The sequence below is a fragment of the Hydra viridissima genome, unplaced genomic scaffold, assembly GCF_058129835.1.
Source record: "Hydra viridissima isolate aposymbiotic clone 2 unplaced genomic scaffold, HvirCarnegie_v1 scaffold_2, whole genome shotgun sequence".
NCBI lineage: Eukaryota > Metazoa > Cnidaria > Hydrozoa > Anthoathecata > Hydridae > Hydra > Hydra viridissima.
In genome coordinates this window covers 27,877,001-27,903,274 of record NW_028324301.1, presented here as the reverse complement: position 1 = coordinate 27,903,274, position 26,274 = coordinate 27,877,001, and the positions used below count along the sequence as shown (strand labels likewise).

The window sequence follows — 26,274 nt, the reverse complement described above, 5'->3', positions numbered from 1 at the left end:
CTCGAGCACGTGCGCCGACAGGTTGATGAAACCGTTCAAATATGCTCGATCGCTAGAATTTAAAGAAAGAAACAAGCCAGAAACAAACCAAAATAAAAAAAAACAAAAACAAAAATGGACATCTTTAGAACGCTTAAATTTTATAAAATATTTTCCTCTGCGTTTTTAACCAGCTAAACTGTCGTAAAGTTTTTTCGGTGCAGTTCATTTAAAAAACTTAGTTTTCAACTTTTAAACGTTTTAGACTTCTCGTTTAAGGCAGTCGAAAGAAATGAGTCGACTCACTCTCTCTCTCCCTATTCGGTTTTGTTTTTGTTTATTTGTTTTTGTTTTTTCTTCGTTTGCCTTCGTTTGCCTTTGTTTGCTTTTGGAAAAGTTGTCGCCATGCGAGACTTAGTTTTTTTTTTTTTTTGCTCAAATTGAGCACAAGTGAGTTTCTAGTCTTGAAAGTGTGCAAAGTGTGGGCCAATCTGGTGGCTGGAGTGATGACACGTGAATGCTGGAAATTCCAGACTTTGAGCGGATTCAGCGTACATAGAAAGAAAATGTAGCATTCACGTGGGTCTCTCCTAAGCGTGCCATTGGTCGGTCTGCTGTCCTTAAGTACCCCCCTCCCCCCCCTCAACGTCACGTTTGCTCAACTTTCTCGGTCTTTGGCGCCCAGAGAAAGCTTGAGGAAGGATAAAAAATGGCGAGGTTTCGGTACTGCGTTTTCTGTTTTTCTTATTTGTTTTTGTTTGTTTGCTTGTTTGTTTGTTTGTTTGTTTGTTAATTTTTTTAATTTTTTTTTTTTTTTGTTTGTTTCGTTCGTTTGTTTGTTTGTTTGTTTCGTTTGCTTCGTTTGTTTTGTGATGTTTTGTTTTCCCTTCTTGATGGCACAAAACAGAAGCAAACAAGACTTTCGGTTATATTCGGTTATATTCGGTTCAATAAAAGTTTGTTGGTTTCTGCACAACAACAACAACAACCACAACAACAAAAGTCCCTCTGTCCCTCAAAAGCAGTTTCTCCTCTGTCCTAAAGAAGAGCCTCTTTGTAATCGATCTTGTCTGAATGCAGCTCTCCTTTTGCCTACAGGTTTTTATTCCAACCCTTTTGTTGTTGTTAGTGCCATGTTGTTGTTATTGTTATACTCTGTAAAAGCAGTTGTTGCTGTTGTACTTGTTTGTTGTTTCTAAAGACACTGTTGTTGCTGCTGTTAGCGCTGTTAGTAATCACCCACTTGGCTTGTATTTTTGTTTCTTGTTTTTGTTTTTTGTTTTATTTATAAACACTCTCTGAGTAAGTGATGCTGTTGCTGTTGTTGTTGTTACAGTTGCAATGAGTGTTTGTTAATGTTCCCCCACTTGGCTTGTACTTTTGTTTTCTGTTTTGTTTTGTTTTTTTTTTGTTTTTGTTTTTTTTTTCTCAACACTCTCTGAGTAAGTGATGCTGTTGCTGTAGTCGTTGTTATAGTTGCAATGAGTGTTTGTTAATGTTCACCAACTTGGCTTGTTTATAATCTATTTTATTTTATCAACACTCTCTGAGTCAGTGATGGTGTTGCTGTTGCTGTTGTCGTTATTATGCTTGCAATGGGAGTTGTTACTGTTCACCCACTTTGCTTGTTTTGTTTTTATTTCTTTATTTTATCAACACCCTTTGAGCCAGTGATGCTGTTGCTGTTGTTGTTGTTATAGTTGCAATGAGTGTTGTTAATGTTCACCCACTTTGCTTGTGTTTTTGTTTTTGTTTATCAACACCCTTTGTGTCAGTGATGCTGTTGCTGTTGTTCTTATTACAGTTGCAATGAGTGTTTGTTAATGTTCACCAACTTGGCTTGTTTATAATCTATTTTGTTTTATCAACACTCTCTGAGTCAGTGATGCTGATGCTGTTGTTGTTATTGTGCTTGCAATAAGTGTTGTTAATGTTCACCCACTTTGCTTGTTTTGTTTGTGCTTTTGTTTTTGTTTATCAACACCCTTTGAGTCACTGATGCTGTTGCTGTTGGTGTTATTATAGTTGCAATGAGTGTTAATGTTCACCCACTTTGCTTGCTTTATTTGTTTGTTGCTTTTTTTTTTATCAACACCCTGCGAGTTAGTGATGCTGTTGCTGCTTTTGTCATTTTACTTGTATTTATAGTTGTTACTGTTCAGCCACTTTGCTTGTTTTTTAATCTGTTTTATTTTATCACCACTCTCTGAGTCAGTGATGATGTTGCTGATGCTGTTGTTGTTATTTTACTTGCAATGATAGCTGTTACTGTTCAGCCACTTTGCTTGTTTTGTTTGTTTGTTTGTTTGTTTTTTTTATCAATATCCTCTGAGTAAGTGATGCTGTTGCTGTTGTTGTTGTTATAGTTGCAATGAGTGTTTGTTAATGTTCCCCCCCTTGGCTTGTACTTCTGTTTTCTGTTTTGTTTTGTTTTTGTTTTTTTTGTTGTTTTTTTTCTCAACACTCTCTGAGTAAGTGATGCTGTTGCTGTAGTCGTTGTTATAGTTGCAATGAGTGTTTGTTAATGTTCACAAACTTGGCATGTTTATAATCTATTTTATTTTATCAACACTCTCTGAGTCAGTGATGCTGATGCTGTTGTTGTTATTATGCTTGCAATAAGTGTTGTTAATGTTCACCCACTCTGCTTGTTTTGTTTGTGCCTTTGTTTTTGTTTATCAACACCCTTTGAGTCACTGATGCTGTTGCTGTTGGTGTTATTATAGTTGCAATGAGTGTTAATGTTCACCCACTTTGCTTGCTTTATTTGTTTGTTGCTTTTTTTTTTATCAACACCCTGCGAGTTAGTGATGCTGTTGCTGCTTTTGTCATTTTACTTGTATTTATAGTTGTTACTGTTTAGCCACTTTGCTTGTTTTTTAATCTGTTTTATTTTATCACCACTCTCTGAGTCAGTGATGATGTTGCTGATGCTGTTGTTGTTATTTTACTTGCAATGATAGCTGTTACTGTTCAGCCACTTTGCTTGTTTTTTTTTTGTTTTTGTTTTGTTTGTTTGTTTGTTTTTTTATATATCCTCTGAGTTAGTGATGCTGTTGTTGTTATTATGCTTTCAATGAGAGCTGTTACTGTTCACCCACTTTGTTTGTTTATAATCTGTTTTATTTTATCAACACTCTCTGAGTCAGTGATGCTGATGCTGATGCTGTTGTTGTTATTATGCTTGCAGTGAGAGTTGTTACTGTTCACCCACTTTGCTTGCTTATTGTCTATTTTATTTTGTCAACACTCTCTGAGTCAGTGATGCTGATGCTGATGCTGTTGTTGTTATTATGCTTGCAATGAGAGTTGTTACTGTTCACCCAATTTGCTTGTTTTGTTTTTTTATTTGTTTTTTTGTTTGTTTTTGTTTTGCTTGTTTTTTTTTATCAATACCCTCTGAGTCAGTGATGCTGTTGCTGTTGTTGTTGTTGTTGTTATAGTTGCAATGAGTGTTTGTTAATGTTCCCCCACTTGGCTTGTACTTTTGTTTTCTTTTTTGTTATGTCAACACTCTCTGAGTCAGTGATGCTGATGCTGTTGTTATTATGCTTGCAATGAGAGTTGTTACTGTTGTAGTTATGTCTGTCATTTGTCCTTGTTAGCAAGTTCTATTTGCCCTCTCTTGCCTTTTTTCAACACAGTTTCTTTCTTTGAGTCATATGGTTGCGAGATCCTCTCAAACTCCATCTCTTTATTTATTTGTTTCTTTTTTTTTTTTTTTTTTCTCATTCTCCTTCTCATAATAGCAATCACTGCTGCCACCATGCATGTAATGCTAGTTGCTCTCATTCTTTTTCATTTGCTAGTGGAAACTTTGTTTCTTCTTGTTGCTCTCTTTTCTTTCTTTTTTCTCTTTTGCAGAGGATTCGAAAAAACACAGCTCTTCCCTGCAGTTGTAAACATTCCAGGATTCCAGGATGCAGGCAGAAGAAAAACACTCTCACTAACTGTCTTCTTTTTTTTAGCATAAACCGTTGCAAACAAACACCTGAACATGTCTTCTTCACAAGAAAACAACACTGTTGTTGCCCCTTCTCCGAACTCTAAAGCGAAAAAAAAGAAAAGAAGGCAGTCACAAGAACAGAGAGACTTAAAGCTCAAAAACAAAGTCAGGGCCGCATTAGTTGCAGCGTGTGGCTCCGTAAACAGGGTTGTACCTTTCTATGGTACCAAGAAGAGGTACGCTGTTAGCTGTCCGATGCCTTTGTGCAAACATTCCTCCACAAGCATTAAAAGACACTTGACTAAAAAAGATCATTCTTGGACTTTGGATGAAGCTTCCATCTTTTACTCTGCAATGGTCAGGAAGTTTCAGCATGCTCGTCTCGAACGCAAGTCCGGCTGTCCAAAACCTTACCCCTGTTTGCAATGTTGGAAGTATTACGACCGACTGGACATACACTTGAAAGAGACTCATTTCTACGATTCCAAGACGATCAAACAAAAGATTGCAGAGGCAAAGCGATACGACAACGACAAGCTCTATGTCCCTCAATTTATTCGACCTGCCTTCTTTGGTATTAAGCCAGTAGCTGAACAAGCGTCTGCATCAGGCTCTGCATCCTCTGCTCCTGGGCCTTCCTCCTCTTTTTCTTCTCCGGTTCTTTCCTCTGATCCTCTTTTAAGCTTGCCCTCATCAGTTGCTGGTTCGTCCGAGGCTCCTTCTGCAAACCACTGCACCTCTGTAGAAAACAAAGAGCTGAACACCGAATCCGTCCTAGACTCTGATTTTAATTCCTTAAAGCACTTGGTTTCCAACTCCTCCGTCTTGACAGAAGATAAGAGACTCTTGTTTCAGCTGGACAAAGATGCTTTTCACTTTTATTACCAGTCAGCAGATGAGCTCTTCAGAGATTTTGAAAAGTGGCTTGTGGTAGCCAACAACAACACTTTGTCACAAGCAAAGATCTACAAAAATGCAGTTGTTGAAATATTGACATGTTGTGACAGCACGCTGACGCTGCACCCGAACGCTCTCACCAATTCCAACGTTTTGGAGGATAGATACTTTTCCATGCACTTTAAAAACATTCAGCTCAATTCCAAGCTGAGTGAACTTGACCAAACAAAAGCCATGTCTTGTCACACGTTGTACAACCGCCTCGTCTACCTTTGTCTCCTGTTTCGTTTCAGTGAAGCCAGGAATGTCTATTTCGGACTTTCTCATGAGGCCATCCGACGTTTGCGCTGCAAGGTGGAGGAGTTACAAAAAGTGCTGAGGCCCTTTCGTTCTTTGAGGAGGAGCCTTGTGAAAAGCAAAAAATGCATCAACATCATCAATGTCAGTTTGCTGAACGAATATGGCAAGTCTGCATACGTAAGACAGTTAGTGGAATCGATTAGAAAGCCGTCTCTTACACCGACTAGAGACAATGCTGTGTCTCTACGAAACCATCTTCTGCTCTCTGTCACTGTAATTAACAGTTTAAGAAAATCTAACATTGCTCTTTTAAACATTAGAGACTACATGGCTGCTGAGAAGAGTGAGTGTGGATATTGCATTGTGCAAGAGCGCTACAAAACAGCATACAAGTACGGAGCCAAAAACATTCTAGTGCCGAACGACTTGAAAGTGTTGATCGATATTTATTTGCTGAGATACAGAGACCTTCTTGTCAACGACTCTCACTACATGGCTGCAGACACCAAGACTGTTTTGGAGTTGAGCGACTGCTACAGGCCCCTTTTTCCATCGATGAGACCCAACAAAGACGAATGTGTGACACTCGGTGCAACTAGAGTGCCTGTTTACCAGATGGGTTCCTCTGCTATCTCCTCTTGCCTGACGTCCTGCTTCAGAAAAAGCCAAGTAAACATTCCCATGAAGCGTCTTACTCCCACTTGCATTCGCGGTTCGATAGCCACTTACTTTGCCAACAACAGCAAAGAAGATCGCGAGCGGTTTGCTACACTCTACATGAAGCACAGCAGGAACACAATGGATAGCTTTTATGTGTCCCAGTGGAACGCTGCAGAGGAGTTGCGCTTTGCCCTGGGCATCGGACAGTCCTTCGGAGTCATAGAGTCTTTGACTGTTGAAAAGTCTGAGAGACCACCAAAGAAGGAGAAGGATGTGATGGACTGGCTCCAAACTAATGCAGAGGAGTACGGTTTTCATGAGGTTGAGGACATCTTTGAGGAAGATTTAGACTCCGGTTCTGACTCTGAAGAATGTGCTGCTACTTTCAGCTGTACCACAGTGGTTCCGTTTTCTCCAGCTGTAGAAAACAATGTTCCTTTAGAGGATAGCAACGACCATGCCGTAGATTTCTTGTGTGAACCTACCTCAACTCCTGTTTCGTCTGTTCCATCTGAACAAACAATCGCTGGTCCAGTTCTTGAACTATCCCCTGCTCTTGCACAACTAGTTCCTAACGAACAAGCTGTTTGTATGGATGTAGATCAGACTCTAGCTGTTCCTGTTGGCACAGCTTGTTCTCCTCTTGCATTAACATTATTTCCTGATGAACCGGATTTTATTGAACACCATGCAAAACTTTCTCCAGTTTACTTTAATGAGCAAGTGGTTGCCAAACCTGTTTCTGCTTCTCCTTCTCAGCAAGTCGCTTTCTGTCCTTCAAAAGAGGTCTTTTCTGTTCCTCTGACTCCTAGCCTTGTTGCTTTTCAGCAAACATTGGCCAAACCCAGTTTGTTTCTTTCATCTGATCCAGTTTCAGCTGTTCCTGTCCAACAGGCTGGTACTGTTCTTGCAAAGCAGCTCTCACCTTATGCTGTTCAATCTGTTGGTAGCCTATTTAGCCAAAGTCTTGCCTCTACATCCAGAGGTAAATTCTTTTTGATTTTTGATTTTTGATTTTTATGCAAATCTCAACACGCTTTCAAAAAATGAAAATGCCCAAATCAACTCCTTGCTCTATTGTTATTGTTAGAGCTGTAAAAAAAACAAAACAAAACAAAAAAACAACACAGAAGTGTGTATGTATTTGTTGCAGGACTAATTCTGTGATTGCTTAAATGTTTATACAAGTGAATGATACTAAAACTGATTATGTTTTAGAAGTAAAAGATCCAAGAAGAAAAAAAATCAAGTTGGAAATGCCATCTTTCACTCAAGAACTCATCGGTAATGTAAAACCTAATTTATACAAAGATATATAAACACAAACCTCTTCTTGCACAATTTCAGATGGTTAACTGTTAACAAAAACTAGCCATCATTGCTAAGTGCACTTTTAGAAAGTTGTGTCTACCCGATTTCTAATGATGAAGTTAGAAACATCACCGTTAGAAATCATGCACAGCTTGTTATCATCTCTAACACTTAGAAACTGTTGATGGTTTTTATGAATTAGAAAAATGAACATGGTTTTATTTTATTTCAGGATCAACTCAGCCAAGAACAAAGGAAAACAAAGCAGAAGTTAGCCAATGCCATTTAGGTAATCTTTCAAAAACCAGTTATTGCTATCAGTGCAAACAATAAGGTCAACAAAAAAAAATAAATAAAAAAACAGAATAAATCTTGTCTTACTTCAGAACCAAATGAATATTTGATTTAATCACTTTGTGTTATGACTTGAGTTTGTAAAATTTTAGATGAAATAGTTGAAGAGCTGAATGCTTGCCCTGGCCACAACGAATGGTTCAACACCAGAAGTTTTCCACGATGTGCAGCTTTGGTGTTGGCATACATCTTGCAAGACGTGTTTACAGATGTAAGCTCAAGTTGCTCGTACAAAGATTACCTTGGCATCTTGGCAAATCATAGCAGTGACAAGCTCATTCATGTCTTGCAAAAGTACTCCTACCAAAGCCATATTAAAGACAAAATTAAAAACATGAAGCTAAAAATTCAAAAAGAGGGTAGTTTAGAAAAGTTTGTTCAATATGGCAATATCGTGAAACCATTTATGTAGTTTAGATAAGTTTGTTCAGTTTGGCAATAAAGATGGGCCTTTTGTGTAGTTTGTTTTATCTATGCTTTTGCAAATATTTTTATCTGTTTCGCTAAAGACATAATAAACAAGAAGTTCTGTTAAACTGTTCTCACATTTCTTATTTAAAGATAGTTCAAACTTTTTTTTATCTTTAAAAAAAAAAAAAAGAAGTCGTTTTGTTATTCTGTGAAAACTTTTAATAGAGTTGCATTTAGAATTACTTCTGATGTTTTTAAGAGTTTGTTAAAAAGCAAAATAATATTTCCTGTGATGTTAAACTGCATAAGTGAAATTTAAAAAAGGAAAACTGCTCCAACCATTTTTCGGAAAAAGAAATCAAAAAGTTCCTTATTTTAAAAGATCTAGACATCCATTTCTTCTTCAGCAAAATAGCGAGGCTTTTTTATGAACTCTTACTCTCTATTTTTTCATATCTTTACACAAAGGATTTTATTTAGTTCAATGTAAACATACATAGAAGTATATTATGTTTTTTTTTTTTTTTTTGTTTTTATGCAGTCTAACTTTTGTTTCACTTCTATTTTATTTTACGTTTATCTTGTATTTTATCATGCCTTATTGGTTTTTGCGTTTTGTGATGTCAAGCTGCGTAAGCTAAACTTAAAAGGGGAAAACTACGCTAACTTTTCTTTGAAAAAATATTCAAGAAGTACCTTAAACGAAAGAGAAAGCACACGAATCTTGCCATCCAATTCTTCTTCTGCAAAGTAGCGAGGCTTTTTATGTACTTTTGCTCTCTAATTTATCTCTATTTACGCAAAGGGTTTTATTTCAATGTAAACACGTATAAAAGAATACTTTGTTAAAAATAATGTTAAAGGAGTTGCGTAAAAAAAAACGTCTGAATAAAGTTTCTTTACAAAAAAAACAACTAAGAAACAAGCGCGCCTAAGAAAAACCAGATCGCGATTCACTAAGTCAAAAAACGAAAGAAACAAAGTTTAAAAGGTCTTTCTAGACAACAAATTCTATTTTTGGCAATGCAGTTTTTGTATTTATGCAACCTAACTTTTGTTTGACTTCTATTTTATTTTACGTTTACCTTGTATTTTATCTTGCCTTTTTGTGTTTTGTGATGTCAAGCTACATAATCTAAACTTAAAAGAAGGAAACTAGGCTAACTTTTCTAGTAGAATATTATGTTGTTGGTTTTGTATGCAGCCTAACTTTAGTTTCATCTATATTTTATTTTGCGTTTATCTTATATTTTATCTTGTCTTTTTGAGTTTTGTATTTTGTGATGTCAAGCTACATAATTTAAACTTAAAAGAAGAAAACTAGGCTAACTTTTCTTTGAAAAATTGTTCAAAAACTACCTTACACCGATAGAGATAGCTCACGAATTTAAAAAGTTGCATCTATTCATCTTCTTCTTCAGCAAAGTAAAGCTTTTTATGCACTTTTACTCTCTAACTTACCTATATTTGCGTAAAGGATTTTATTTAATTCAATTTAAACATAACTAGTAGAATATTATGTTGTTGGTTTTGTATGCAGCCTAACTTTAGTTTCATCTATATTTTATTTTGCGTTTATCTTATATTTTATCTTGTCTTTTTGAGTTTTATATTTTGTGATGTCAAGCTACATAAGCTAAACTTTAAAGAGGAAATTTACGCTAACCTGTCTTTGAAAAACTATTCAAAAACTACCTTTAACAAAGTAGCGAGGCTTTTTATGCGCTTTTACTCTCTAACATACCTATTTTTGCGCAAAGGATTTTATTTAATTCAATTTAAACATGCCTAGTAGATTATTATGTTGTTGGTTTTTTATGCTGCCTAACTTTAGCTACATCTATTTTTCATTTTACGTTTGTCTTATATTTTATTTTATCTTTTTGTGTTCTGTGATGTCAAGCTACATAAGCTAATGTTAAAAGAGGAAAGCTGCGCTAACCTTTCTTTGAAAAACTATTCGAAATCTATTTTTGAGATAATCTAGATTTAAAAGAGGAACACTACGCTAATTTTGCTTTGAAAAAACTCTCGAAAACTAACTTATTCGATAGAGATAGCACACAAATTTAAAAAATTGTATCTACTCATCCACTTCTTCTACAGCAAAGTACTGAGGCTTTTTATGCACTTTTATTCTCTAACATACCTATATTTGCGCAAAGGATTTTATTTAACTCAATGTAAACATACATAGAAGAGTATTGTTACCCGTTTGTTTTATGCAGCCTAACTTTAGTTTCATCTATACATTATATTGCGTTTACCTTATATTTTATCTTGCCTTTGTTAGTTTTGTGTTTTGTTATGTCAAGCTTCATAATCTAATCTTAAAAGGGGAAAACTGCGCTAACTTTTCTTTGAAAAAGTACTCAAAAAGGACCTAAATCGATATAGATAGCTCACAATTTTAAAAAGTTGCATATAGTCATCTTCTTCTTCAGCAAAGTATCGAGGCTTTTTATGGATTTTTACTCTAACTTTCCTATATTTGCGCAAAGGACATTATTTAATTCAACTTAAACATGCCTAGTAGATTATTATGTTGTTGGTTTTTTATGCAGTCTAAACTTTGTTACATCTATATTTTACGATTAACTTATATTTTATCTTGCCTTTTTGAGCTTTGTGTTCTGTGATGTCAAGCTACATAGTCTAAACATAAAAGAGGAAAACTACGCTAAACTTGCTTTGAAAAACTATTCAAAAACTACCTTTAACAAAGTAGCGAGGCTTTTCATGCACTTTTACTCTCTAACATACCTACATTTGCGCAAAGGATTTTATTTAATTCAATTTAAACATGCCTAGTAGATTATTATGTTGTTGGTTTTTTATGCAGCCTAACTTTAGTTTCATCTATATTATGTTTTAGGTTTATCATATATTTTATCTTTTCTTTTTGAGTTTTGAGTTTTGTGATGCCAAGCAACTTAAGCTAAACTTAAAAGTGGAATGCTACGCTAACCTTTCTTTGAAAATCTATTCATAAACTACCCTAGACAAAAGCTAGATTTAAAAGAGGAAAACTACACTATTTTTACTTTGAAAAAACTTTCGAAAACTACCTTAATCGATAGAGATAGCACACGATTTTAAAAAATTGCATATAGTCATCCACTACTTCTGCAGCAAAGTAGCGAGGCTCTTTATGCACTTTTTCTCACTAGTTTGCTTATATTTACGCAAAGGAATTCATTTAATTCAATCCAAACATATATAGAAGATTATTATGTTACGATTTTTTTTTTCTTTTATGCAGCCTAACATTTATTTCACCTACATTTTATTTTACGATTAACTTTTATATTACCTTTCCTTTTAGTGTTTTGTGTTTTGTGATGTCAAGCTACATAAGCCAAACTTTAAAGAGGAAAACTACGCTAAGCTTTCTTTGAAAAACTATTCAAAAACTACCTTAAACAAAGTAGCGAGGCTTTTCATGCACTTTTACTCTCTAACATACCTACATTTGCGCAAAGGATTTTATTTAATTCAATTTAAACATGCCTAGTAGATTATTATGTTGTTGGTTTTTTATGCAGCCTAACTTTAGTTTCATCTATATTATGTTTTAGGTTTATCATATATTTTATCTTTTCTTTTTGAGTTTTGAGTTTTGTGATGCCAAGCAACTTAAGCTAAACTTAAAAGTGGAATGCTACGCTAACCTTTCTTTGAAAATCTATTCATAAACTACCCTAGACAAAAGCTAGATTTAAAAGAGGAAAACTACACTATTTTTACTTTGAAAAAACTTTCGAAAACTACCTTAATCGATAGAGATAGCACACGATTTTAAAAAATTGCATATAGTCATCCACTACTTCTGCAGCAAAGTAGCGAGGCTCTTTATGCACTTTTTCTCACTAGTTTGCTTATATTTACGCAAAGGAATTCATTTAATTCAATCCAAACATATATAGAAGATTATTATGTTACGATTTTTTTTTTCTTTTATGCAGCCTAACATTTATTTCACCTACATTTTATTTTACGATTAACTTTTATATTACCTTTCCTTTTAGTGTTTTGTGTTTTGTGATGTCAAGCTACATAAGCCAAACTTTAAAGAGGAAAACTACGCTAAGCTTTCTTTGAAAAACTATTCAAAAACTACCTTAAACAAAGTAGCGAGGCTTTTTATGCACTTTTACTCTCTAACATACCTACATTTGTGCATAGGGTTTTATTAGATTCTAGTAGGTTATTACGTTGTTGTTTTTTTATGCAGTCTAACTTTAGCTTCATCTATATTTTATTTTACGTTTATCTTATATTTTATTTTGTCTTTTTGAATTTTGTGTTTTGTGATGTCAAGCTACATAAGCTAAACTTAAAAGAGGAAAGCTACGCTAACCTTTCTTTGAAAAGCTGTTCAAAAACTACCTTAGACATAATCTAGATTTAAAAGAGAAAGACTACGCTATTTTTGCTTTGAAAAATCTTTCGAAAACTACCTTAATCGATAGAGATAGCACAGGATTTTAAAAAGTTGTATCTAGTCATCCACTTCTTTCACAGCAAAGTAGCGAGGCTTTCTATGCGCTTTTACTCTCTAACATACCTATTTTTGCGCAAAGGATTTTATTTAATTCAATTTAAACATGCCTAGTAGATTATTATGTTGTTGGTTTTTTATGCTGCCTAACTTTAGCTACATCTATTTTTCATTTTACGTTTGTCTTATATTTTATTTTATCTTTTTGTGTTCTGTGATGTCAAGCTACATAAGCTAATGTTAAAAGAGGAAAGCTGCGCTAACCTTTCTTTGAAAAACTATTCGAAATCTATTTTTGAGATAATCTAGATTTAAAAGAGGAACACTACGCTAATTTTGCTTTGAAAAAACTCTCGAAAACTACCTTATTCAATAGAGATAGCACACAAATTTAAAAAATTGTATCTACTCATCCACTTCTTCTTTTTATGGATTTTTACTCTCTTATTTACCCAAATTTGCGCAAAGGACTTTACTTAATTCAACTTAAACATGTCTAGTAGATTATTAAGTTGTTTGTTTTTTATGCAGCCTAACTTTAGTTTCATTTATATTTTATTTTACGTTTATCTGATACTTTATCTTGTCTTTTTGTGTGTTGTTTTGTCAAGCTACATAAGCTAAACTTAAAAGTGGAAAAGTACGCTAACCTTTCTTTGAAAATCTATTCAAAAACTGCCTTAGACATAAGCTAGATTTAAAAGAGGAAGACTACGCTATTTATGCTTTTAAAAAACTTTCGAAAAATACCTTAATCCATTGAGGTAGTGCACGAATTTACAGTCATCCACTTCTTCTATAGCAAAGTAGCGAGGCTTTTTATGCACTTTTGCGTTCTAATTTATCTCTGTTTACGCATATGGTTTTTGTTTATTTCTATGTAATGATATACAAAAGAGTATTTTGTTAAAGATTATGCTGCAGGAGCTGCGTAAAAAAACTCTGGCGACCTTTCCTTAAGAAAAAAGCAACTGAAAGACATGTGCGCCTTAGAAAATTCAAATCGCGATTCACCAAATTAAAAGACGAAAAGAACGAACTTTAAAAGCTCTCACTAGACATTTGTGTTTATGATAGGCAATGCAGTTTTTGATTTTATGCAGCCTAACATTTGTTTCATCTATATCTTATTTTACGTTTATCTTATACTTTATCTTGCCTTTTTGAGTTTAGTATTTTGTGATGTCATGCTAAATAAACTATACTTTGCTAATTTTTATTTGAAAAAATATTCAAAAACTACCTGAATTATAAGCTAGATCTAAAGGAGGAAAACTACGCTAACTTTTCTTTAAAAAAAATATTTAAAAACTACCTTAAACATAAGCTATATCCAAAAGAGGAAAACTATGCTAACTTTTCTTTAAAAAAATATTTAAAAACTACCTTAAACATAAGCTAGATCTAAAAGAGGAAAACTACGCTAACTTTTCTTTGAAAAAATACTCAAAAACTACCTTAAACATAAGCTAGATCTAAAAGAGGAAAACTACGCTAACAATTCTTTGAAAAAATATTCGAAAACTACCTTTAAACATGATTTAAATTTAATAGATGAAAACTACGCTAACATTTCTTTGAAAAAACATTCAAAAACTACCTTTAAACATGATTTAAATTTAAAAAAGGAAAACTACGCTAACATTTCTTTGAAAAAATATTCAAAAAGTACCTTAATCGAAAGAGATAGCACACGAAATTAAAAAGTTGCATTTAGTCATCCGTTTCTTCTTCATCAAAGTAGCGAGGCGTTTATGCACTTTTTATTCTCTAAGTTATCTCTACTTACGCAAATGGCTTTTGTTTATTTCAATGTAAAACTTTTCAAAAGAGTATTTTGTTAAAGATTATGCTGCAGGGGCTGTGTAAGAAAACTCTGGTGACCTTTCTTTAAGAAAAAGCAACTAAAGTAGATGTGCGCCTAAGAAAATCCAAATTGCGATTCACTAAATTAAAAGACATATACAACAAACTTTAAAAGTGAAACTATTTTTACAAGCGTATTTGGTAAAGATGAAATGTTCTTATGACATTTTAACGTTACGAAAGGGATTTTCTTCTGTTCAAATATTTATTACAATTTAAAGTGTTAAATAATGTTACAGAAACGACCTAAAACGCCTGTTGTATTAATTTAAACGAACAAAATAGATAAAAAAAAAGAAAAACTATCATTAAAAAAAAAAAAGTAAAAAAAGAAAAGAAATAGAAGTTGAGGAAAAATAAAAATAAGAACTTCTAACAAAGAGCTCTTCTTTTTATTTTTCAGATTTTAGATGCTTAATTCCTTGAATGAAAAGTTGAACTGATGACTCACTACTAAGGTTGTTCCTAGCCTTCCGTTCTCAAACTAGGCCATTCTGAGAGGCTGTTTGATTAAGTACCGTTGATAGTAGTATCGCACGTAAGAGACTTCTAAAACTCTGATTATTAATTCCTGGAATGAAGAGATGACTTCATACTCACTAACGAGGTTGTTCTTAGCCATCCGTTCTTAAACTAAGCAAAACAGTGAAGTTGTTTGATTAAGTATCACAGTTTGCTGATTTGCACATGCACCATTGCCGAAACTGTGATGCTTGGTTCCTTGATTGGATTGAAGAAGCTCATCACCATGCATTTTACAAGCTGTCCGTTGTTATGTTTTGCAATTCAGTGGTTCTGTTTTGCAATTCATTTTCTGTTTGTTTAAGTATCATCGATGGTGGTGTCGTGCATGCAAACTTTCCGAAACTCTGATGCTTGTTTTTCTTGAATGGAGAGATGAGCTTATACTTTAGGTGACTTTTAAAACTGCAGTAATTAGTGCCTCGAATGGAAAAACGAACTCATTCATTACAGACCAAGGTTGTTCCTGGCCATCCGTTAACATATTAGGCAACAGTACAGCGAAGCTGTTTGTTTTACAAGCTTTTGTCGTTTCGAGAAATCACTACATTAAGCATTCGATGGTGATACACGACTGATGGCCAGGTTCTGATTTTCGAATGAAAAGAAGAGTCGCATCCGACCACCGGTCGGCTTTCGACGCAAAACAGCTGTACACACTCGTCCAACGATCCAGTGACTAACTGTTGCAACGAGAAAGTTAGCTTTATTTGTCGTGCAGATTGTCCGCTTTGACGTAAAATGCTAGAAATTTGCTGAACGCTCGGTTTGCGCCGCCCAAGAGTCATTCTGTTTCTGCGTTGCCAGCGTCTGTCGGCTAAATACAACTGTAGACTCCGCGCAAGCTTTTTCACCGCAAAAGTTGTACAGAGCCACACCGAAGGCTAAAATCGACTTTAAGGTCGAAGGTTAAAATCGACCCTAGAGGTTTGAAAACGACGTCACGAAATTTTCAAGACATCATCGAAGAAAATTACGGCGGCCAGATGCAACTCTTAGTACTAACTTTACTAATCTTAGTACGTTAAGCATTCCAGTCGAGAGATCAGACGTTTTTTCGTCACCTAAGAGACCGGCCGATGCGTTTGCGACGCTGCGGAAAGAAAGAAGATGGCAAACCACAGGGTTGTTACCGTAACAAACCTCCGTGAGTACCTCCATCTCGAGTGGCTTTTGAAGAAACGTTCGTTTTAAACTCAAAGGGATGGTTGTTAAAGCTCACAAACGCCTGGTTAACGATTTTCTAACGGCAGACACCGTGTTTACAATGGATACAGACCGATTAACTGAGCCCAAAGCGCAAGATCTATCAGAAAACTCCTCTAGGTCGATGCAACGAGACGACTAGACACGTGCGTCTAAAGGCATTTTACAATTGAAGGACGCCCCTCGTGGGCCCTTTAACCTTAACACTAAACTCCTGCTTGATATCCTCGTCCCCAGGTTTCCAAACCGTAACCCCAACCCCCTCTAATCCTAACCCCCTTACCCTCTAACTCTCCCCCCTCAAAAAAACAAAAAACATAAAAAAGCAAACAAAACGAAAAAAAAACTTGCTTCCCTCCTCACTTTTAGCTCTAGGATGCAACACCTTTTTGCCGCCCTCCGCTAGAAGGGAGTAGGGAGTAACGAAAGCTTGACATCAAAGTAGCGTTTCGTATGAGATTTGTTTGCCAAAATTTGAGCGTTTTTAAAAAAGCCAAGACTTCGTCAGAGGGGTTTCTTCTTTTCTCCTAAAGCTATCGATCGATTAAAAAGCTCAAAGCAAAGAAATTCAAAACAAAATACAAAAACGGGAAGTTTTAGTTTCTGCACCACAAGCCAAGCACTAGTTCAAACTGGAGATAATAAAAGGAAATCGAATGATCTCACTTCTCAAACCACTGAGCTGCCATTGGTCGGCAGTCTCTTGTTTGGAGACCATTGAGCTGCCATTGGTTGGCTGTTTAATCGTTGCGATTGGTCGGCAGTTTTATCGTTGGAGACCATTGAGAGATATAAAAGGAATTTTTTTTTTGAGCACAACATTAAACGTTAAATCGTTAGATGTTGTTATAAAGGCACCATTAGAATGCGATGTCCTCAAATATTTTCCTCGATATTTTAATAAGTAAACAAAAACAAAACTAAGTCTTGCAACTGGCGAAAACTTTCAATAAGCAAACAAAGCAACAACTTTCCTTTCGAGTTTTTTACATTTTAAACAAAAGACAAACAAAGAAAAAAAAAAAACAAACAAAAACAAAAACAAAAACAAAAAAACAAAACAAAAACAAAACAGAAAAGGGAGAATGAGTGAGTCGACTGATTTCGCTCAACTGTCTTAAACGAGAAGTCATAAACGTTTGCTTGTGCCAGCAAGTTGCAAATTAAGTTGTAAATGAACTGCACCGCAAAAACTTAACCACAGTTTATTAAGCATATTAAGCCTTTGCTGACATGTTAAGACATTTTAAGCCTTTGCTATTATCATGAGGCTTTTGCTCCACGAGCCAAAAAAGTACGCTAGAGTTGACAAACTGCATCGCGGTCGAAAAGTGTAATTACGCCAACACTTTTATCCGTTTTAAGCATTTCGTTTTCGCACGAACAACAATTAAAGCAGCTCGTTGAGCTTAACGACGTTCGTATTTTTTTTCGAAGCCAAAACTTCGGCTATAAGTAGAATGAAGAGGCACTTCGAAAAACAACAAAGCTGTTCGCAGTCGATAGCAACGAGCGACAACATCTCTGCGAGTCTGGCATCAAGGTAAACAGTTTTTTTACATTTTCATTTGTTAGTGCCACTTTTGCGTACATTATGTATTCAAAAATTTGTTGCTGACGCTAGATTTTTCGTTTTCAATGAACAACAGTTGCAACCTCTAGCCGTTTGCTAAAACAGCTTGCTAGGACAACCAAATCAATCATATGTTGTGAAAATTTCTTTTTGTTCAACTGACTAAGGAAGATCGAGCGAACGCTTTTTTTTTTATAACTTGTTTGTATCATATTGCTATTAAGAAAACAGCGTTGTGTATACTAAACGTGACATAATTGGCAATTATCCGTAACTAAAAATAAGATAGAAATTACAAACTTGATACCATATTTTAATTACTCTAACAAAACTAGACGTCATCGCGTGAGAAAATAAATGTTCATAACACATAACCTATTTTTTTGTTTTTTTTTTCTTCTCTTTTTTCCTTTTAATCTCTTTTCTTTCGTCCAAAAAGCGTTTTGATTTTTGCCTCGCCACAAGCGATGAAATCGATAAAAAAACCTGCTCGGACATTCTCAATTCTCAACAACAAAAGCAATCAAAGTTCTAGCTCTCGAGCACGTGCGCCGACAGGTTGATGAAACCGTTCAAATATGCTCGATCGCTAGAATTTAAAGAAAGAAACAAGCCAGAAACAAACCAAAATAAAAAAAAACAAAAACAAAAATGGACATCTTTAGAACGCTTAAATTTTATAAAATATTTTCCTCTGCGTTTTTAACCAGCTAAACTGTCGTAAAGTTTTTTCGGTGCAGTTCATTTAAAAAACTTAGTTTTCAACTTTTAAACGTTTTAGACTTCTCGTTTAAGGCAGTCGAAAGAAATGAGTCGACTCACTCTCTCTCTCCCTATTCGGTTTTGTTTTTGTTTATTTGTTTTTGTTTTTTCTTCGTTTGCCTTCGTTTGCCTTTGTTTGCTTTTGGAAAAGTTGTCGCCATGCGAGACTTAGTTTTTTTTTTTTTTTGCTCAAATTGAGCACAAGTGAGTTTCTAGTCTTGAAAGTGTGCAAAGTGTGGGCCAATCTGGTGGCTGGAGTGATGACACGTGAATGCTGGAAATTCCAGACTTTGAGCGGATTCAGCGTACATAGAAAGAAAATGTAGCATTCACGTGGGTCTCTCCTAAGCGTGCCATTGGTCGGTCTGCTGTCCTTAAGTACCCCCCTCCCCCCCCTCAACGTCACGTTTGCTCAACTTTCTCGGTCTTTGGCGCCCAGAGAAAGCTTGAGGAAGGATAAAAAATGGCGAGGTTTCGGTACTGCGTTTTCTGTTTTTCTTATTTGTTTTTGTTTGTTTGCTTGTTTGTTTGTTTGTTTGTTTGTTAATTTTTTTAATTTTTTTTTTTTTTTGTTTGTTTCGTTCGTTTGTTTGTTTGTTTGTTTCGTTTGCTTCGTTTGTTTTGTGATGTTTTGTTTTCCCTTCTTGATGGCACAAAACAGAAGCAAACAAGACTTTCGGTTATATTCGGTTATATTCGGTTCAATAAAAGTTTGTTGGTTTCTGCACAACAACAACAACAACCACAACAACAAAAGTCCCTCTGTCCCTCAAAAGCAGTTTCTCCTCTGTCCTAAAGAAGAGCCTCTTTGTAATCGATCTTGTCTGAATGCAGCTCTCCTTTTGCCTACAGGTTTTTATTCCAACCCTTTTGTTGTTGTTAGTGCCATGTTGTTGTTATTGTTATACTCTGTAAAAGCAGTTGTTGCTGTTGTACTTGTTTGTTGTTTCTAAAGACACTGTTGTTGCTGCTGTTAGCGCTGTTAGTAATCACCCACTTGGCTTGTATTTTTGTTTCTTGTTTTTGTTTTTTGTTTTATTTATAAACACTCTCTGAGTAAGTGATGCTGTTGCTGTTGTTGTTGTTACAGTTGCAATGAGTGTTTGTTAATGTTCCCCCACTTGGCTTGTACTTTTGTTTTCTGTTTTGTTTTGTTTTTTTTTTGTTTTTGTTTTTTTTTTCTCAACACTCTCTGAGTAAGTGATGCTGTTGCTGTAGTCGTTGTTATAGTTGCAATGAGTGTTTGTTAATGTTCACCAACTTGGCTTGTTTATAATCTATTTTATTTTATCAACACTCTCTGAGTCAGTGATGGTGTTGCTGTTGCTGTTGTCGTTATTATGCTTGCAATGGGAGTTGTTACTGTTCACCCACTTTGCTTGTTTTGTTTTTATTTCTTTATTTTATCAACACCCTTTGAGCCAGTGATGCTGTTGCTGTTGTTGTTGTTATAGTTGCAATGAGTGTTGTTAATGTTCACCCACTTTGCTTGTGTTTTTGTTTTTGTTTATCAACACCCTTTGTGTCAGTGATGCTGTTGCTGTTGTTCTTATTACAGTTGCAATGAGTGTTTGTTAATGTTCACCAACTTGGCTTGTTTATAATCTATTTTGTTTTATCAACACTCTCTGAGTCAGTGATGCTGATGCTGTTGTTGTTATTGTGCTTGCAATAAGTGTTGTTAATGTTCACCCACTTTGCTTGTTTTGTTTGTGCTTTTGTTTTTGTTTATCAACACCCTTTGAGTCACTGATGCTGTTGCTGTTGGTGTTATTATAGTTGCAATGAGTGTTAATGTTCACCCACTTTGCTTGCTTTATTTGTTTGTTGCTTTTTTTTTTATCAACACCCTGCGAGTTAGTGATGCTGTTGCTGCTTTTGTCATTTTACTTGTATTTATAGTTGTTACTGTTCAGCCACTTTGCTTGTTTTTTAATCTGTTTTATTTTATCACCACTCTCTGAGTCAGTGATGATGTTGCTGATGCTGTTGTTGTTATTTTACTTGCAATGATAGCTGTTACTGTTCAGCCACTTTGCTTGTTTTGTTTGTTTGTTTGTTTGTTTTTTTTATCAATATCCTCTGAGTAAGTGATGCTGTTGCTGTTGTTGTTGTTATAGTTGCAATGAGTGTTTGTTAATGTTCCCCCCCTTGGCTTGTACTTCTGTTTTCTGTTTTGTTTTGTTTTTGTTTTTTTTGTTGTTTTTTTTCTCAACACTCTCTGAGTAAGTGATGCTGTTGCTGTAGTCGTTGTTATAGTTGCAATGAGTGTTTGTTAATGTTCACAAACTTGGCATGTTTATAATCTATTTTATTTTATCAACACTCTCTGAGTCAGTGATGCTGATGCTGTTGTTGTTATTATGCTTGCAATAAGTGTTGTTAATGTTCACCCACTCTGCTTGTTTTGTTTGTGCCTTTGTTTTTGTTTATCAACACCCTTTGAGTCACTGATGCTGTTGCTGTTGGTGTTATTATAGTTGCAATGAGTGTTAATGTTCACCCACTTTGCTTGCTTTATTTGTTTGTTGCTTTTTTTTTTATCAACACCCTGCGAGTTAGTGATGCTGTTGCTGCTTTTGTCATTTTACTTGTATTTATAGTTGTTACTGTTTAGCCACTTTGCTTGTTTTTTAATCTGTTTTATTTTATCACCACTCTCTGAGTCAGTGATGATGTTGCTGATGCTGTTGTTGTTATTTTACTTGCAATGATAGCTGTTAGCTGTTACTGTTCAGCCACTTTGCTTGTTTTTTTTTTGTTTTTGTTTTGTTTGTTTGTTTGTTTGTTTTTTTATATATCCTCTGAGTTAGTGATGCTGTTGTTGTTATTATGCTTTCAATGAGAGCTGTTACTGTTCACCCACTTTGTTTGTTTATAATCTGTTTTATTTTATCAACACTCTCTGAGTCAGTGATGCTGATGCTGATGCTGTTGTTGTTATTATGCTTGCAGTGAGAGTTGTTACTGTTCACCCACTTTGCTTGCTTATTGTCTATTTTATTTTGTCAACACTCTCTGAGTCAGTGATGCTGATGCTGATGCTGTTGTTGTTATTATGCTTGCAATGAGAGTTGTTACTGTTCACCCAATTTGCTTGTTTTGTTTTTTTATTTGTTTTTTTGTTTGTTTTTGTTTTGCTTGTTTTTTTTTATCAATACCCTCTGAGTCAGTGATGCTGTTGCTGTTGTTGTTGTTGTTGTTATAGTTGCAATGAGTGTTTGTTAATGTTCCCCCACTTGGCTTGTACTTTTGTTTTCTTTTTTGTTATGTCAACACTCTCTGAGTCAGTGATGCTGATGCTGTTGTTATTATGCTTGCAATGAGAGTTGTTACTGTTGTAGTTATGTCTGTCATTTGTCCTTGTTAGCAAGTTCTATTTGCCCTCTCTTGCCTTTTTTCAACACAGTTTCTTTCTTTGAGTCATATGGTTGCGAGATCCTCTCAAACTCCATCTCTTTATTTATTTGTTTCTTTTTTTTTTTTTTTTTTCTCATTCTCCTTCTCATAATAGCAATCACTGCTGCCACCATGCATGTAATGCTAGTTGCTCTCATTCTTTTTCATTTGCTAGTGGAAACTTTGTTTCTTCTTGTTGCTCTCTTTTCTTTCTTTTTTCTCTTTTGCAGAGGATTCGAAAAAACACAGCTCTTCCCTGCAGTTGTAAACATTCCAGGATTCCAGGATGCAGGCAGAAGAAAAACACTCTCACTAACTGTCTTCTTTTTTTTAGCATAAACCGTTGCAAACAAACACCTGAACATGTCTTCTTCACAAGAAAACAACACTGTTGTTGCCCCTTCTCCGAACTCTAAAGCGAAAAAAAAGAAAAGAAGGCAGTCACAAGAACAGAGAGACTTAAAGCTCAAAAACAAAGTCAGGGCCGCATTAGTTGCAGCGTGTGGCTCCGTAAACAGGGTTGTACCTTTCTATGGTACCAAGAAGAGGTACGCTGTTAGCTGTCCGATGCCTTTGTGCAAACATTCCTCCACAAGCATTAAAAGACACTTGACTAAAAAAGATCATTCTTGGACTTTGGATGAAGCTTCCATCTTTTACTCTGCAATGGTCAGGAAGTTTCAGCATGCTCGTCTCGAACGCAAGTCCGGCTGTCCAAAACCTTACCCCTGTTTGCAATGTTGGAAGTATTACGACCGACTGGACATACACTTGAAAGAGACTCATTTCTACGATTCCAAGACGATCAAACAAAAGATTGCAGAGGCAAAGCGATACGACAACGACAAGCTCTATGTCCCTCAATTTATTCGACCTGCCTTCTTTGGTATTAAGCCAGTAGCTGAACAAGCGTCTGCATCAGGCTCTGCATCCTCTGCTCCTGGGCCTTCCTCCTCTTTTTCTTCTCCGGTTCTTTCCTCTGATCCTCTTTTAAGCTTGCCCTCATCAGTTGCTGGTTCGTCCGAGGCTCCTTCTGCAAACCACTGCACCTCTGTAGAAAACAAAGAGCTGAACACCGAATCCGTCCTAGACTCTGATTTTAATTCCTTAAAGCACTTGGTTTCCAACTCCTCCGTCTTGACAGAAGATAAGAGACTCTTGTTTCAGCTGGACAAAGATGCTTTTCACTTTTATTACCAGTCAGCAGATGAGCTCTTCAGAGATTTTGAAAAGTGGCTTGTGGTAGCCAACAACAACACTTTGTCACAAGCAAAGATCTACAAAAATGCAGTTGTTGAAATATTGACATGTTGTGACAGCACGCTGACGCTGCACCCGAACGCTCTCACCAATTCCAACGTTTTGGAGGATAGATACTTTTCCATGCACTTTAAAAACATTCAGCTCAATTCCAAGCTGAGTGAACTTGACCAAACAAAAGCCATGTCTTGTCACACGTTGTACAACCGCCTTGTCTACCTTTGTCTCCTGTTTCGTTTCAGTGAAGCCAGGAATGTCTATTTCGGACTTTCTCATGAGGCCATCCGACGTTTGCGCTGCAAGGTGGAGGAGTTACAAAAAGTGCTGAGGCCCTTTCGTTCTTTGAGGAGGAGCCTTGTGAAAAGCAAAAAATGCATCAACATCATCAATGTCAGTTTGCTGAACGAATATGGCAAGTCTGCATACGTAAGACAGTTAGTGGAATCGATTAGAAAGCCGTCTCTTACACCGACTAGAGACAATGCTGTGTCTCTACGAAACCATCTTCTGCTCTCTGTCACTGTAATTAACAGTTTAAGAAAATCTAACATTGCTCTTTTAAACATTAGAGACTACATGGCTGCTGAGAAGAGTGAGTGTGGATATTGCATTGTGCAAGAGCGCTACAAAACAGCATACAAGTACGGAGCCAAAAACATTCTAGTGCCGAACGACTTGAAAGTGTTGATCGATATTTATTTGCTGAGATACAGAGACCTTCTTGTCAACGACTCTCACTACATGGCTGCAGACACCAAGACTGTTTTGGAGTTGAGCGACTGCTACAGGCCCCTTTTTCCATCGATGAGACCCAACAAAGACGAATGTGTGACACTCGGTGCAACTAGAGTGCCTGTTTACCAGATGGGTTCCTCTGCTATCTCCTCTTGCCTGACGTCCTGCTTCAGAAAAAGCCAAGTAAACATTCCCATGAAGCGTCTTACTCCCACTTGCATTCGCGGTTCGATAGCCACTTACTTTGCCAACAACAGCAAAGAAGATCGCGAGCGGTTTGCTACACTCTACATGAAGCACAGCAGGAACACAATGGATAGCTTTTATGTGTCCCAGTGGAACGCTGCAGAGGAGTTGCGCTTTGCCCTGGGCATCGGACAGTCCTTCGGAGTCATAGAGTCTTTGACTGTTGAAAAGTCTGAGAGACCACCAAAGAAGGAGAAGGATGTGATGGACTGGCTCCAAACTAATGCAGAGGAGTACGGTTTTCATGAGGTTGAGGACATCTTTGAGGAAGATTTAGACTCCGGTTCTGACTCTGAAGAATGTGCTGCTACTTTCAGCTGTACCACAGTGGTTCCGTTTTCTCCAGCTGTAGAAAACAATGTTCCTTTAGAGGATAGCAACGACCATGCCGTAGATTTCTTGTGTGAACCTACCTCAACTCCTGTTTCGTCTGTTCCATCTGAACAAACAATCGCTGGTCCAGTTCTTGAACTATCCCCTGCTCTTGCACAACTAGTTCCTAACGAACAAGCTGTTTGTATGGATGTAGATCAGACTCTAGCTGTTCCTGTTGGCACAGCTTGTTCTCCTCTTGCATTAACATTATTTCCTGATGAACCGGATTTTATTGAACACCATGCAAAACTTTCTCCAGTTTACTTTAATGAGCAAGTGGTTGCCAAACCTGTTTCTGCTTCTCCTTCTCAGCAAGTCGCTTTCTGTCCTTCAAAAGAGGTCTTTTCTGTTCCTCTGACTCCTAGCCTTGTTGCTTTTCAGCAAACATTGGCCAAACCCAGTTTGTTTCTTTCATCTGATCCAGTTTCAGCTGTTCCTGTCCAACAGGCTGGTACTGTTCTTGCAAAGCAGCTCTCACCTTATGCTGTTCAATCTGTTGGTAGCCTATTTAGCCAAAGTCTTGCCTCTACATCCAGAGGTAAATTCTTTTTGATTTTTGATTTTTATGCAAATCTCAACACGCTTTCAAAAAATGAAAATGCCCAAATCAACTCCTTGCTCTATTGTTATTGTTAGAGCTGTAAAAAAAACAAAACAAAACAAAAAAACAACACAGAAGTGTGTATGTATTTGTTGCAGGACTAATTCTGTGATTGCTTAAATGTTTATACAAGTGAATGATACTAAAACTGATTATGTTTTAGAAGTAAAAGATCCAAGAAGAAAAAAAATCAAGTTGGAAATGCCATCTTTCACTCAAGAACTCATCGGTAATGTAAAACCTAATTTATACAAAGATATATAAACACAAACCTCTTCTTGCACAATTTCAGATGGTTAACTGTTAACAAAAACTAGCCATCATTGCTAAGTGCACTTTTAGAAAGTTGTGTCTACCCGATTTCTAATGATGAAGTTAGAAACATCACCGTTAGAAATCATGCACAGCTTGTTATCATCTCTAACACTTAGAAACTGTTGATGGTTTTTATGAATTAGAAAAATGAACATGGTTTTATTTTATTTCAGGATCAACTCAGCCAAGAACAAAGGAAAACAAAGCAGAAGTTAGCCAATGCCATTTAGGTAATCTTTCAAAAACCAGTTATTGCTATCAGTGCAAACAATAAGGTCAACAAAAAAAAATAAATAAAAAAACAGAATAAATCTTGTCTTACTTCAGAACCAAATGAATATTTGATTTAATCACTTTGTGTTATGACTTGAGTTTGTAAAATTTTAGATGAAATAGTTGAAGAGCTGAATGCTTGCCCTGGCCACAACGAATGGTTCAACACCAGAAGTTTTCCACGATGTGCAGCTTTGGTGTTGGCATACATCTTGCAAGACGTGTTTACAGATGTAAGCTCAAGTTGCTCGTACAAAGATTACCTTGGCATCTTGGCAAATCATAGCAGTGACAAGCTCATTCATGTCTTGCAAAAGTACTCCTACCAAAGCCATATTAAAGACAAAATTAAAAACATGAAGCTAAAAATTCAAAAAGAGGGTAGTTTAGAAAAGTTTGTTCAATATGGCAATATCGTGAAACCATTTATGTAGTTTAGATAAGTTTGTTCAGTTTGGCAATAAAGATGGGCCTTTTGTGTAGTTTGTTTTATCTATGCTTTTGCAAATATTTTTATCTGTTTCGCTAAAGACATAATAAACAAGAAGTTCTGTTAAACTGTTCTCACATTTCTTATTTAAAGATAGTTCAAACTTTTTTTTATCTTTAAAAAAAAAAAAAAGAAGTCGTTTTGTTATTCTGTGAAAACTTTTAATAGAGTTGCATTTAGAATTACTTCTGATGTTTTTAAGAGTTTGTTAAAAAGCAAAATAATATTTCCTGTGATGTTAAACTGCATAAGTGAAATTTAAAAAAGGAAAACTGCTCCAACCATTTTTCGG

General features: G+C 35.8%; 2 protein-coding genes across 3 annotated transcripts; both read left to right on the top strand.

Moving 5' to 3' along the window:
• The first annotated feature begins 3,316 nt into the window (after positions 1 to 3,316).
• Positions 3,317 to 7,905, top strand: LOC149892735 (uncharacterized). The gene is made up of 4 exons (XM_090080162.1): positions 3,317 to 6,767; positions 7,001 to 7,066; positions 7,326 to 7,382; positions 7,540 to 7,905. Exons 1-4 carry the CDS (start codon positions 3,977 to 3,979, stop codon positions 7,857 to 7,859), a joined length of 3,234 nt encoding a protein of 1,077 aa, XP_089936288.1. The 5' UTR covers positions 3,317 to 3,976; the 3' UTR covers positions 7,860 to 7,905.
• Positions 7,906 to 18,689: 10,784 nt separating this feature from the next.
• On the top strand, positions 18,690 to 25,974 carry LOC149892734 (uncharacterized). Of its 2 annotated transcripts, XM_090080152.1 has the most exons (5): positions 18,690 to 18,765; positions 22,022 to 24,841; positions 25,068 to 25,133; positions 25,393 to 25,449; positions 25,607 to 25,974. In XM_090080152.1, exons 2-5 carry the CDS (start codon positions 22,051 to 22,053, stop codon positions 25,924 to 25,926), a joined length of 3,234 nt encoding a protein of 1,077 aa, XP_089936278.1. In that variant the 5' UTR covers positions 18,690 to 18,765; positions 22,022 to 22,050; the 3' UTR covers positions 25,927 to 25,974. The 2 variants fall into 2 exon arrangements, with proteins under 2 accessions (XP_089936278.1, XP_089936279.1); XM_090080153.1 differs by lacking the exon at positions 18,690 to 18,765 and having other exon boundaries at positions 21,017 to 24,841.
• The last annotated feature ends 300 nt before the right edge of the window (positions 25,975 to 26,274 follow it).

Bases quoted from the DNA above. Each gene is read 5' to 3' on its own strand.
- LOC149892735 (XM_090080162.1), top strand. From the start codon at position 3,977: ATGTCTTCTTCACAAGAAAACAACACTGTTGTTGCCCCTTCTCCGAAC. The intron at 7,067-7,325 runs GTAATGTAAAAC...ATTTTATTTCAG, and splicing joins TTTCACTCAAGAACTCATCG to GATCAACTCAGCCAAGAACA. The intron at 7,383-7,539 runs GTAATCTTTCAA...GTAAAATTTTAG, and splicing joins AGTTAGCCAATGCCATTTAG to ATGAAATAGTTGAAGAGCTG.
- LOC149892734 (XM_090080152.1), top strand. From the start codon at position 22,051: ATGTCTTCTTCACAAGAAAACAACACTGTTGTTGCCCCTTCTCCGAAC. The intron at 25,134-25,392 runs GTAATGTAAAAC...ATTTTATTTCAG, and splicing joins TTTCACTCAAGAACTCATCG to GATCAACTCAGCCAAGAACA. The intron at 25,450-25,606 runs GTAATCTTTCAA...GTAAAATTTTAG, and splicing joins AGTTAGCCAATGCCATTTAG to ATGAAATAGTTGAAGAGCTG.